Source organism: Colletes latitarsis, chromosome 4 (assembly GCF_051014445.1).
Source record: "Colletes latitarsis isolate SP2378_abdomen chromosome 4, iyColLati1, whole genome shotgun sequence".
In the NCBI taxonomy this organism is placed as follows: domain Eukaryota; kingdom Metazoa; phylum Arthropoda; class Insecta; order Hymenoptera; family Colletidae; genus Colletes; species Colletes latitarsis.
Genome location: NC_135137.1, coordinates 27,401,949 through 27,416,756, shown reverse-complemented (window position 1 = coordinate 27,416,756; position 14,808 = coordinate 27,401,949). Strand labels below are relative to the sequence as shown.

At 32.2% G+C, this 14,808-nt stretch overlaps 1 protein-coding gene across 4 annotated transcripts in view; it reads left to right on the top strand.

The window, feature by feature from the left end:
* The window catches only part of LOC143341138 (uncharacterized), a 230,344-nt gene that overhangs the window by 212,525 nt on the left and 3,011 nt on the right, over positions 1-14,808 (top strand). For all 4 annotated transcript variants that reach the window (XR_013079561.1, XM_076763830.1, XM_076763828.1 and 1 more), the window contains exons 11-12: positions 7,092-7,256; positions 14,400-14,657. Coding sequence is in view for 3 of the 4 variants with exons in the window: in XM_076763830.1 (XP_076619945.1) it covers positions 7,092-7,256; positions 14,400-14,657 (423 nt within the window). In the remaining variant the exon portion in view is untranslated. The remainder of the gene's footprint in view (positions 1-7,091; positions 7,257-14,399; positions 14,658-14,808) is intronic.

Below are 14,808 nucleotides of genomic sequence, written 5' to 3'. Positions count from 1 at the left end.
ACTTACAGCAACTATTTATGTTAATTTATTAACGAACTAGTAGTCTCACTGAAGTCTTGTCATGTTTCATGTTTAAATATGTTTTAATGTAATTTTTTAATTTTGTTTATAAAAGTGTTTTGTATTCGTACAATTTTTACGTTATTACATGAGTGGTTTATGCATGTTTTGTATGTCTAATTCGAAGAAGAAGGCTACACAGCTTATGATCGAAACGATGATTTAGTATTACGCTAACTTCCTAACTGTTAAATTGCTCGTTAATTCAAAATTAGTGTGATTGTTCGATATAAATATTAATGATAAATAAATTTTGAACACGTACTAAATAATGTGAAGGAAAGTTTAAGAATATACTTTTAAAAACAACTTATCTAAGAAACTTGCATGAACTTGTTCAGTACAAAGAGCAATATTACTACATTTCGGCTTGGATCTGTTGAACTCATGAATTGAACTCATTAGTAAAGCTTATTTAGCAGATCATGCCTTAGACGTGACACTATTCATCGCCTGAATAATCTATTTAAACTAATTATGTGCTAAACGAGTAATTGGAGACTATTTAAACGATTAATCTTTAGAGGGCTAGACTTTTTTCAACGAAATCTTGTAAATTTCATACGTAAATCTTGCATACTTATACAACGTAAATCTTATAGAAATTTATCGTGCAGATTTGATTTTAGGTACAAAAATAGCATGCCAGCTGCACTTCGCTCTTCAGTGTACTTTATTTTATCGTATTAATGTTTACTTTGTATGTGTATTATCGATTTTTGCAATGAAGACATTAAATACAATACAAAAAACATCAAAGTTGGAGTAAAATAATTCATTTTTTATTCGTTATATACAGGGTATTCGGCCACCTCTGGGAAAAATTTTAATGGGAAATTCTAGAGGCTAAAATAAGACGAAAATCGAGAATACTAATTTGTTGATGGGGATTTCATTAAAAAGTTATTAACGTTTAAAGTTCCGCTCGTACTGAATTTTTTTCTGGAAAGTGGATAGGATTTCGGAGGTAGGTCTATTCATCAAAAATTATTGTAATTGACCCCCGCAACAGAAAATAATTTTTCCAGAACGATTTGAAATTTTTTAATTTTGTCGAAAAATTTCACACATTCTCGAATTTTTTTCTAGGAAATGAGTAGAATTTCGGGGATATAACTCTTCACCAAAAATGATTGTAATTGACCCTTGCAGCCAAAAATATTTTTTTCAGAATGATTTGAAATTTTTTAATTTAATTTTTTAATAACTTTTTAACGAAGCCTCAATCAAGAAATTAATATTCTTGATTTTCGTCTTATTTTGGCCTCTAGAATCTCCCATTGAAATTTTTCCCAGGGGTGGTCGAACACCCTATATATTTGCATATTAAGTGCATTCTATAGTTTTTTGAGAATTAAAATTTCCCATAAACGCATAAACATCCGCAGTCTATCATTAAAACGCGCTTATCTTTTCGAATTACCTTAAGAATGATTCAATACAAAACTTCTTACACGAGAGACTTTAATGCGTGCATAAATCTATAGCAGATAAATATTCTACAAAAATCGAAGAACGGTTTTATGTATGACTTCCATTCACTCGGTTGAGTGATGAATAGAAACTCGTATGTTATCTTTTTAAATATAAAGATAAATTATAGTAAGATCTTAAAACACAAATTTTAAGACATTCAGAATAACATTTGTTTTTTAGTTCGTATAAAATATGGTGTTTGTAGAAGTGTTTTTCTATTCGTTCCATTTTAAGGTTCGTTCGCAGACTTTATGTATGATCGATATAAACTACACTGGCAAAAGAAAAATCTGTTCGAATCGTACTTTTGAATCACGGTTCAGTCTGAAATCAATTAATGTTTCTCCCTATTTAGTCGCGCTATTCTTTCGGCCGATGCGTGACGCCTTTAAATCGGACGACGAACAAAAAACACGAGCCCTTTAACGAACGAAAGAACGAAGACAAAAGGCGGATCGTCGGTCTCACCCACGCCGCTCTTGTCTCTCGCTTCATTGCACAAATTTTTCTCGTTAACTGTGCTTAACAGCATGCTGCAAACCGTCGACGAACACCGGTTCGAGTTATTTCCAGCAATCCATTAATTCTCGCAGTTTTGCGCTGCAAAATGAAAATTCATGAAACCGACCAATATCCGATCAGTTCATAAATTCGTGTATTTTTTTACGTCTCTGTTTAAGAACTATGAATTTCTTTATACTTATCAAGTATTTATTCTATTTCGTTCGCCATGCTATGTGATTTAAGTAATGTTACAGAAGAAGGGACACCAATTTTGGGAAAAACGATTCAGATTTAATTCCATATTTTTAATTTCGTATTTGAAACTCGGTTCGAGTCTTCAATTTTCTGGAACAGTGTTCTTTGGAGAATTTTTATTTTTTAGAATAATTTGTATTTTTTTCTGTCTTACGTTTCGACATTTAGTCGAAAGCCATAAATCTTAGATTGAATCAGCTATTTCCAGAGTTTTTCATACTTTTATAAACGTGATAATCTCTAGGTTGTACCTGTTACAGGTTTTGAACAGCCCTTGATTGTTTTATTATTTAATTTAAGAAAAGCAAGATAAACTGTTTCGCCATAGCTACTCTGTTGATTGTTATGAAAACGTTGTTGGATTTTCTCTCATTTTTATAATTATTACATTGTATTGCATTAGGAAACGTTTGTTCTATCTGGAATTTATATTATTAATGATAATATACACCGTATTTGAGTTTTTACGTGACATTTACACATCTTCCCATTCTAAAAATTAAAAAATTTTTAATTAAAAAAATTCTTCTTTTTTCTGCCTTAAAGGCAGAAGTTTTTGGTTTCATTTGAACGAAAAATTGAATTTTCTATCGATTGTATTCCTTGAAAACTTATGGACAACTTTTGCGAACGATCGCTCCGGCGACAAAAATCGTCGTAGGACAAAATTTCGACAGGCTATCCTGTAGGACAAAAGGAGGAGAACTTAAAATTACATCCTTCATATTTCATGATAATATTTACAGATTTAAGAAATCTATACTCTTTGAAGAAACTACATTCGTTAATACTACGTCATACTGTATGCTTTTAACTGAATACAGTTCTTTAAAAAATTTTTAAATATACAGAAGAAATAATATATTTATTCTACTTGAGGGGGTCTGCCATATGTTTTTAAAACCAAAAGTTTGTTGGAATTGATATTAAAATAACCTCGGATCTATGCAAATTTTCATTTTGTTTCATTCTGACTTCAAAGCAAGTCAGGCATTTCAACATTGATATAATTAATAAAGGACACCATTTTGAGAAACATTGCGTAGAAAAGGTTCATGAGCTCCATTGCATTGCCAAAAAGAGAGAAGAAAGAAGATTAAGAACTAAAATATTAGTAGGCATGTTACAGTTTTTTATGTTCCACCGTCTGCTGTCTTTTGTTTTCCATTTTATCAGAGACGATATCAAAAATGGCTCTAAGGCACACTTAGATAAGAATACAAATGTAGCCATTTTTTCGTTATAAATGATTGGCTACCGATAACTCATGAAATATCATTATCCCAATTTTGATATTTTTCTTGGCTCCGTTATCTGGCAATGTACAATTTCATGGGAAAAATGTAGGGTTATTTTTATTAATTGTATGTCTGGTAAGTGAATGTAGTGTGAAGTAGGCTTAATATTGGCAGCACTGGCACGCGAGGGGATCTACGGGTCGGTTCCATTGTTTTGTGAGAGTTGTGTACAGCAGAAAATTATGTTACCTATGTATTAAATATATATTTCATTATTATCCAAAACAACATTGGATTACACATAATTGACCTCATTCCTTCCACAAAAAATTCAGCTTTCTGTAATCTGTTCATTCGTTAATTCTAACTCTTCGCTCATTAGACTAACGACGACATTATAAATTTCTTTAAAACGTCTGCAAACCATTTCTGAACAATCCTTACGTTGACGATTTTATCCTTATGAACGTTATTCGATCGTTGTGTCATATCTTTTACATTTTTGTTGGATAATCTTCATTTCTCGTACAACGTGGATCACGTCTGATTCAAATATTAGTTATGAGTAAAATAGCAAGCTAGACGCCATATACTAAACAAATTGGATCTGTTTCCATTTTTGGTCATAAAGAGAAATAATAAATTTTTATTCCTCTTTAGAGGACTACAAAATTTAAAAAAAACGATTTGTTATCTTCTTTAAGATTTTGTAATTCTCTGAAGAGAACCCAAATCCAAATTCACTGTAACTCTTCATGACCAAAAAAAAAGTTTATCTTTTTACTTAAACGATTTAGGTTTCAAGAATGAAATCACACAACTCAAAACCAACGTTAAATTGATAAAAAGTAAAAACGTACGCCATCATTATTTATTCGAATAAATAGAGAATAATTTGTTATGGATAATATATAATTAAATAGTCGTCTAAATATAATTTATTCGGATAAATATTTATCCGAAACAATTCGTATAACGCCCAACTCTGGGTTCATATTGTCAAATTTCATTGTAATATTTAACTTGCATATTCTAAATACTATTTACTTGGAAAAAATGTAAAAGAAGTGTGAATTTATATGTCTTAAAAAGAATAGACGTCCTCTTGAGATTTATCAGAACGTATGACACTGATTCCAACGAAACACTCGAAAGCACGGGAGAAAAATGTGTTGTATCAGGTACTTCCCTTTTCTGTGGAACATTGGAAGGCCGGGATTATTTCTGATGACCGACCAGATTTTTTAAACGAAACGCGTAAACAGATGCGACCCACTGCTCTTCGCATTGGGATTTATAAATATAACCGTGGCTTAGAAGCGAATATGCAACTCTGCCCGTATTGTCTGGGGTCTTGTTAGAAACGATACGTGCACGTTTTCAGATAGGTTTTTTGTGTTTGATTGTCGATTAATAAACGACTTAATGATTCCAGAAAATTAATAGTTCGCGAGTAAATCGCGTTGGAACGTGAACTACCAGTGATGAATAAGCTTTTCTTTGTTTAGTTGAGAATATTATTTGAAACGTACCGCTGTGTCGTTATTAAAGCAGTGTTCGTAGGGTAAGATTCATAACTTATTATTCTGTAAAGCATTGTACATTGTAGGTATGATTGATTTCAACATTCTTGTTCTTTTCTGTTCTGTTTGGCACCGTGTTGCATAATGAACCCGATTGGAAACCTAATGAAAATAATTTTTGTAAGTCATTAGAAAGGCTATTAAATATACATAATAATAGAAAACAAAAGTTTGTACATGAAAAAGCATTAATTACGTTTAAACTCTTAGAATTCTTTTTAAAGATTTTTTCACATAATAATAAGAAAATAAATTCCTTTTATTTTAATTTAAAAGTTGTGAATTTTGTGATAGTTTATAGAATAGAAATTTTGTTTTCAGCAAGATTTACGTAGAATGCAATTGATTGTAATTAATTTATTATTAAAATTGAACTTAATATTGTGCTCCATTTGTATATACAGGATGTTCGGCCACCCCTGGGAAAAATTTTAATAGAGGATTCTAGAGGCCAAAATAAGACGAAAATGAAAAATACCAATTTGTTGATGGAGGCTTCGTTAAAAAGTTATTAACAATTAAATTCAAAAATATCAAATCGTTCTGGAAAAATTATTTTCGGTTGTGGGGGTCAATTACAATCATTTTTGGTGAATACACATATTTCCGAAATCCTACACATTTTCGAGAAAAAAATTCGAGTAAGTGCTGAAAGTTTTGGGTGAAAAAAAAGACTTTCGACTCGTCTTGGAAAAATTATTTTTAGTTGCAGGGGTCAATTGCAAGCATTTTTGGTCAACAGACATACCTCCGAAATCCTACTCAGTTTCGAGAAAAAAATTTCTTACCGAAAATATAATTTCTGGCCAGAAATGTCTGCCTGAATTTTCAAGCGAATCTTTAAAACGTCATAACTTCTGTACAGATTGGACGATTTTAATGTTTAAAAAAGCAAACTACGCGTATTTTGATGGAGAATATGTACAAATTGCAAAAATATTCGAAAAGTTGGTTCTTGACTCCGCAAAATGAGAAAAACCCCAAACAAATGGTACAGTTTTCAAACAGCCATAACTTCTACAATTGTGAATATATTTCAATGAAACTTTTTTCTGAAGTAGAGCTCATGGGTACCTACAAAAAAGTATTAGACAACTTTTCTGTAGAGCGTCAAATAAAATTACTAAAAATGGAAAAGGAATTTTTAAGAAAAATCGACAGGGGGTAGGTGCTGAAATTTTTCGACGAAAAAAAAATTTCAAATCGTTTTGAAAAAATTATTTTCGATTGTGGGAGTCAATTACAATCAGTTTTGGTCAATAGACATACCCCCGAAATCTTGCGCATTTTCGAGAAAAAGATTCAGTACGGTCGGAACTTTAAACGTTAATAACTGTTTAACGAAGCCTTCATCAACAGATTGGTATTCTTGATTTTCGTCTTATTTTGGCCTCTAGAATCTCCGATTAAAATTTTTCCCAGAGGTGGCCGAACACCCTGTATAATGACTACTCTAATAACTATATTTAGATTACATAAATGATATAACAGTGTGAACTTAAAGAAATTAGATTTAAAAAAATGTAAAACTTGATTATCTGTGACTTGTAAATAGTATTACTAAATATGTTTAATTTATGCCGTTGATATGTACATTTTTTTATTTTTCTTAAAAATTTCTTTTCCTATTATGATTATGATTTAGATAATACCATTCAATTTAAAAAATTCATTTAAGGAAACTAAAACTAATTATGATATTTACTCAATGATAGATACTCCAGATGATTTAAATCTATAAATCAAGTACAAAATTATTTTTTTAAATTCTTTTAAGGTTTGTTTAGAAAATTTTATCGATTTTTGTTTTGTCCAAGATATCTAGTATCTGTGCAGGTCCAGTCATTTATTATTTACTTGGTGTATTAATTAATTCGTCGACGTAGAAATAACCAAGTAATATATTTCTTTGTTGGAAGATAAAATGAAATGCATGGAATACAGAGTTAATGCGTGACGCTTATTTTTGTTACAGATGAGAGACGATCGAAGAACATCAATGGAAGGCGAGAGACTTAGCAATAACAGCGGAGGAATAACCGACGGAAACGGAAGTCGCCCCCTTTCGCAAACCTCCAGCGAAATGGATACACTTGGACCGCTGCAATCAGTCAAACATCGTGAAAAGGCTAAACTGCAGGTAAATATGTTCAGATATCTCTTATATTTAACCCCTTGACTTACGATTTAATTCCAAATAATTTTTCAAACGTATATTATTTCACGAACAAATAGATTTGTTTTACGAATACCTCGTGGAGTCTAAAAATATGTTGATTTTAATTTATAAAACTTGATGACGAGTGGTCTCATAATTGTGAAACTTGACATCAAGAACTTGTGACGAGTGAGTGGTATCATAATTGTGAAACTTGACATCAAGAACTTGTCACGAGTGAGTGGCCTCATAATTGTGAAACTTGACATCAAGAACTTGTGACGAGTGAGTGGCCTTATAATTGTGAAACTTGACATCAAGTACTTGTGACGAGTGAGTGGCCTCATAATTGTGAAACTTGACATCAAGTACTTGTGACGAGTGAGTGGTCTCATAATTGTGAAACTTGACATCAAGAACTTGTGACGAGTGAGTGGCCTCATAATTGTGAAACTTGACATCAAGAACTTGTGACGAGTGAGTGGCCTTATAATTGTGAAACTTGACATCAAGTACTTGTGACGAGTGAGTGGCCTCATAATTGTGAAACTTGACATCAAGAACTTGTCACGAGTGAGTGGCCTCATAATTGTGAAACTTGACATCAAGAACTTGTGACGAGTGAGTGGCCTCATAATTGTGAAACTTGACATCAAGAACTTGTGACGAGTGAGTGGCCTCATAATTGTGAAACTTGACATCAAGAACTTGTGACAAATCAGAAACGTCATTGTATGGCAAGGGGCTAATTTGGGTTATACAAAATATTTTGTTTTAATATATTGAATTTAATGCAAAATATGTCTGTGATTTAAATTCGTATTATGTTTTCATAACCGAAGCTAACATGGAAGTTGTTTTTGTATTAGCTTCTTGTGGAAGGAAATTTTGTAACCGGTGTAATAAAATATGTTTTGCAATGCTATGAAGACAGGTTTAAGTGGATCTTGAAACGAAATCAAACACTCGCGATGTTGATTTGCAAAAGCTCCAAAGTAGATTACGTCATCGATCGCATATGATGTGCCGAGGGTCATTAAAGTAAATATTCCAATGGATTTTCCAGTTGGCTGAACGCAATGATGGAAAAGGTATTGAAACTTTTTAACAGGTTTCACTTATAACATTAAAGGCGTCTTCTAACGCGCGTTTCTTTACATCTTTTTTGGTATTTTTTTATAAAGAAACTATGCAAGTTCTTGCATCGACGTTTCGCATATATATTTATTGGTCTTTCGATAATATTCACAAATTTTTACAACGACAAATAGTCCAAATTGGTTGGAGTACAGAGCCTCGTACGCAGTTGCGTTCCGAGAAAGTGTTTTAATGGCTTTCATAATTCCAGCTGTTTTATTTGTCTAAAATAAAAAAAAATGAAAAAGATTCTTCATTAGGATATATTTTCCTATAGCCGGTACTAAAAGTAAAGAAAAAAGTTGATAATTCGAAAAATGGCAGCATTTTTAAGTTCAAATATCGATTTTTTCCTTGTTTTTAACTTTAGCAGGCTAAAAAAAAAATAGAAAGAATAATAATTTTTGCTTCATTCTAGTGCGGGCTATAGCAACACATGTACTGAAGGTACACGCCAAATTTGAACGAAATCGGTCAAGTAGATCTTGAAATAGAATTGATAAGGTGTAAAAATAAGAACTTCGTTAAAACAGGAACAAATATTTTCTTTACTAGTAATGAAAAAGTTTTTAAATATTATAAGAAGTACTAAACGTCATTCAATGCATAGTAGCGTATGCGCGATAGATTGAGGCAGGTCAGTCCTAGTGGTTCTCACTCACAAAACTGTAAGACTGTCAGTAAGTAGAGTTTCTCATGCTGAATGAGAACCACTATCGTTCGCAGATTGCCGTTCTACAGGCGGAACTTTAAATGTTAATAACTTTTTAACGAAGCCTCAATCAAAAAATTGCTATTCTTGATTTTCGTCTTATTTTGGCCTCTTTTCTTCACTTTCTTTATTTTCAAATGTTTTATAAAAATGTATCCATCGAAATCAGCAATTTAATGGTAGAAAATATACTTTTGAATTTTCCGTAGCTGTCGATTTCTCTAAAATCCTGGATACACTATATGTATACATTATACATGTACCTACACCAGGTGCACCAAATAAAGTGTTACAAACCATTTTCTCAAAATCTAATAGAGATATCGACTTATATTAAATCGATTTATATCGACTTAATATTAAAACGTCGATGAATTTTAAAATAAAAAATTCAGGTGGGTTGGAGTGAGAATATTTGCCCTATCCCACGTTACAAATATCCATTTTTTAAACATTGGGGTTTGTTTATATGTAACAAGAAAAGAACAAATTTCAGATAAGAACACCTCCTTCGCCATGTTTAATAGTAGATCGTAAATTATTCATGTTGTATTCTGTGTTTCGTTTACGACATATCGTAGCACGTCTATCTAAATGAAAGATGTTAAACTTATTTTCGTCTGCGAAAATGACATCATTGTACCACTCTTTACACAATCATGTCTGGAACTATGATTCGACACTGGAGCCGAGAAGTTAGTTTGTATCGACAGTATTGTGGATAGAAACGAATATTTAAATATTCTACAAAACAATTAAGTAAAAACGTGCTATTAAAATGAAAAATTCGTAGAACTTTCAATGAAACTTATCTAGTTACATTGATTATTCTTCAATCTTCAGTGATCTTCAGTGTTAGTGAGAATATTCTCGTTAAAAAGTAATACAAATTTAGATAATAAATTAATAAGAATAGTAGCATTAAAAATAATAAATTAATACTTATACGCATAAATTAAAGTTGTTACGTTAGATAGATTCCATTACTAAAATGTTACTAGAAAATCAAATATACTAGTCATGGCAATAATGTAACAAGTTTCATTTTTTGGCAACGAACACTATCCTTTCATGAATAATATGAACAGATGGTCAAATTACTTAATTTTACGCCATTCTAAAAGCAATCAAATGTTGTATAACATACAGTTGTATAAAAATAGTCGAAAAACCGTTACACTATCACGATAGTTTACTGTCACGTGAAAATATATGTTTAGGAATTTGGTGAAACACATTTTACGAGTAACAGTAGTAGCTCTCGAAACATTCTTAAACAATTGAATTTATAAATAAAAATAGAGATTTTTAGAGTCGTAATATTTTCTTCCTAAATTAAAAATATTGAATAATAACAAATAAAAAGAAAAATCTATGCTTTTGTTAAAAAAATTAAAAGAAAAATATAGTGCAGTATTGCCAGAATTGGTCGTTTAGGTGACAGTAAGTAGGTCTTTTGTCCTATATAATTTTACTCTCAACATATAAAAAATTTCTAATACGAAAAATTATTAATTTTTATAAAAAGGTTTAACGACATATTTGTCAGCATAATATAAATCCCATGCTGTGAAGAAATGAAAAACAAAAAAAAGATTTTTCCAAAGTGTCAGACTTCAACACTTCTTTCGAGAAAGTGTTGAAGTGCGTTCCGAATGCTAGCGAGATTTTACTGTCTCGCCTTCTCGAAGATACGAGTAGACAGCCAATCAGTCTATAAAAATAAAAAAAGTCGAAATCACTACTGGTGGGCGTTCTACGTTTCTGTGAATTCTGAAACGCCGACGAAGAACGTTTATTTTTTGCGATTAGAGTTTGTAACAAGAGAGCCTTCATCCGAGAAATTTGTAAAAGTCGGCAGCTGTCTATTCTGTGAAGTACCTTAGCTGTCTAGACTATTCGATTGCAAAGATTGTTTCTCATGTTTTTTTTATAGACGTACGAATATAAAGGAGAGAACCATTTGTTTGACCTGAATTTCGTCGCTGTCGGCAGTCGCTTTTCTTTTTATTGTCTTCCATGATTGTTCCTAAAGCTACTTAACCCCTTAACACTCATATTTTTCGGGTTAATCAAGAATGATCAGTTTTCTTTATTGGATTTGTGTCTAAAAATGCGGTTTTTGTTAATTACAATGTTATATCTAACGTATAATTTGAAGGAAAACAAATACTATCATCCCTTAAACTGTTAGATTAAACAAATATCGTTTTTCAAAGCAGTTAAACTCAGGCATGAACATTAAGTGGTTAAGGGGTTTTTTAACTTTCGAACCTTAAACAAAACAATATTTTTTTTTAATTCCATTTTCTGAAAAAACAACGAAGTTTAAAAACTTTAAACGCGTTTTTCCCAAAACCTTTCAATTTCAAATGATACTAAAAAAATTATATTTAGTTACAGGGGCCAATTACAAGCATTTTTGGTAAATAGACATACCCCCGAAATCCTACCTACTTTCGAGAAAAAAATTCCTAAACGAAAATATAATGTATGGGCAGAAATGTACCCCGGAAATTTCATGCAAATATTTAAAACATCATAACTCCTGAACGGATTGGACGATTTTAATGTTTAAAAATGCAATCAACGCGTATTTTAGTGGAGAACATGTAGAAATTCTAACAATATTGAAAAAGTTGTCCCTTGACCACGTAATGTGATAAAAACCCCCTAAAACTGATTCAATTTTCAAACAGCCATAACTCCTACAATAGTGAATATATTTCAGTGAAACTTTTTTCTAAAACAGAGCCCATGGGTATCTACAAAAAAGTATTAGACAACTTTTCTGTAGGGCGTCAAATAAATTTATTAAAAATCAAAAACGAATTTTTAAGAAAAATCGACAGGGGGTAGGTGTCTAAATTTTTCGACGAAAGAAAAAAATTTCAAATCGTTTTGGAAAAATTATTTTCGGTTCCGGAGGTCAATTACAATCATTTTTGGTCATTAGACATACCCTCGAAATCCTACCCACTTTCAAGAAAAAAATTCGTTACCGAAAATATAATGTCTGATCATGAATGAATGATTCCCTTAAAATTCCACGTATTCCAAATCGTCCTGAAAAAATTATTTTCAGTTGAGAGGGTCAGTTACAAGCATTTTTGGTCATTGGACATACCCCCGAAATCCTACGCACTTTCGAGAAAAAAATTCGAAAAGGTGTGAAATTTTTCGACAAAATTAAAAAATTTCAAATCACGCTAAAAAAATTATATTTAGTTACAGGGGTCGATTACAAGCATTTTTGGTGAATAGATATACCCTGAAATCCTACGCACTTTCGAGGAAAAAAAAAATCTAATGTGAGGCCAGAAATGCTTGCCTGAAATTTCATCCAAATTTTTAAAACATCATAACTCCTGAACGGATTGAACGATTTTAATGTTTAAAAAAGCAAACTACGCTTATTTTGATGGAGAATATGTACAAATCACAAAAATATTCGAAAAGTTGGTCCTTGACCCCGCAAAATGATAAAAACCCCATAAAAATGGTCCAATTTTCAAACAGCCATAACTCCTACAATAGTGAATATATTTCAGTGAAACTTTTTTCTAAAACAGAGCCCATGGGTATCTACAAAAAAGTATTAGACAACTTTTCTGTAGGGCGTCAAATAAATTTATTAAAAATCAAAAACGAATTTTTAAGAAAAATCGACAGGGGGTAGGTGTCTAAATTTTTCGACGAAAGAAAAAAATTTCAAATCGTTTTGGAAAAATTATTTTCGGTTCCGGAGGTCAATTACAATCATTTTTGGTCATTAGACATACCCTCGAAATCCTACCCACTTTCAAGAAAAAAATTCGTTACCGAAAATATAATGTCTGATCATGAATAAATGATTCCCTTAAAATTCCACGTATTCCAAATCGTCCTGAAAAAATTATTTTCAGTTGAGAGGGTCAGTTACAAGCATTTTTGGTCATTGGACATACCCCCGAAATCCTACGCACTTTCGAGAAAAAAATTCGAAAAGGTGTGAAATTTTTCGACAAAATTAAAAAATTTCAAATCACGCTAAAAAAATTATATTTAGTTACAGGGGTCGATTACAAGCATTTTTGGTGAATAGATATACCCTGAAATCCTACGCACTTTCGAGGAAAAAAAAAATCTAATGTGAGGCCAGAAATGCTTGCCTGAAATTTCATCCAAATTTTTAAAACATCATAACTCCTGAACGGATTGAACGATTTTAATGTTTAAAAAAGCAAACTACGCTTATTTTGATGGAGAATATGTACAAATCACAAAAATATTCGAAAAGTTGGTCCTTGACCCCGCAAAATGATAAAAACCCCATAAAAATGGTCCAATTTTCAAACAGCCATAACTCCTACAATAGTGAATATATTTCAGTGAAACTTTTTTCTAAAACAGAGCCCATGGGTATCTACAAAAAAGTATTAGACAACTTTTCTGTAGGGCGTCAAATAAATTTATTAAAAATCAAAAACGAATTTTTAAGAAAAATCGACAGGGGGTAGGTGTCTAAATTTTTCGACGAAAGAAAAAAATTTCAAATCGTTTTGGAAAAATTATTTTTGGTTCCGGAGGTCAATTACAATCATTTTTGGTCATTAGACATACCCTCGAAATCCTACCCACTTTCTAGAAAAAAAATTCAGTGCGGGCGGAACTTTAAACGTTAATAACTTTTTAACGAAGCCTCCATCAACAAATTAGTATTCATGATTCTCGTCTCATTTTGGCCTCTAGAATCTCCCATTAAAATTTTTCCCAGGGGTGGCCGAACACCCTGTATGAGGTCTGTCAAATGATAGAATCACTCTGAGAAAGAGTAGCTTTAAGAGTTTGATACAGATTAGAACAAAAACCACAACTTCGTACTGCTAATATACTTATTCGATATACAGCGAATCTCACTGTACAGTATCTTCTCCATACACCTCACATACATGTTCTTTACTATTTCTGTGATTCCCCTTCGAAACTTGTAAAGCAATACGCGACGAATATGTATCTCATCAGTAATAATTTTTGGTAGACTTATAACAACGAAGAAAAAAAATAAAACGCTTAAAATATCCGGTTTTAAATATTAGGGTTAAATCGGTAACAAAACACATCCAAAGGTATCGGAACTTTCGCAATCGAATCCATGGATTCTATTTTCACGTCACGCGTTCCTTACAGTCGACTCGTGAAACGCGTGACGAATGACACGGCCGACAGAGTTATCATTTTAACCAGACAAGTTCGTTTCACGGCTTGTAAATTCGATGATTTATGGACTTGTGCAGAGGCCGCTCACGAGATACCTCCCCATCAAGTCGGAGTCCCTGGACCTAAGGCATCACATCGAGACTGCCGGGCACCAGTTACCCCTGATACACGATGTCACGGTCGATACGTACAGTTGCAGCGGTTACCTGTCAAAAATGAGCAAAAAGTTCCACCATTGGAACAAACGGTGGTTCGTCTTCGACCGGAAGAGGAAGACCTTGTCGTACTACAGCGACAACTCGTCCAGGAAGGCGCGCGGAGTGATTTACTTCCAGGTACAGCATAGAGTTACTCGTGAACGAGGGTGACTGCTGAGTTAAAGAAAAGAAACTTTATATTTTAATCACGAACTTAATTTGTTCACCAAACTCAAAGGCATAACACAAACATATAACAAACTTTGCTTAAAACTATTTTAATTTGAAT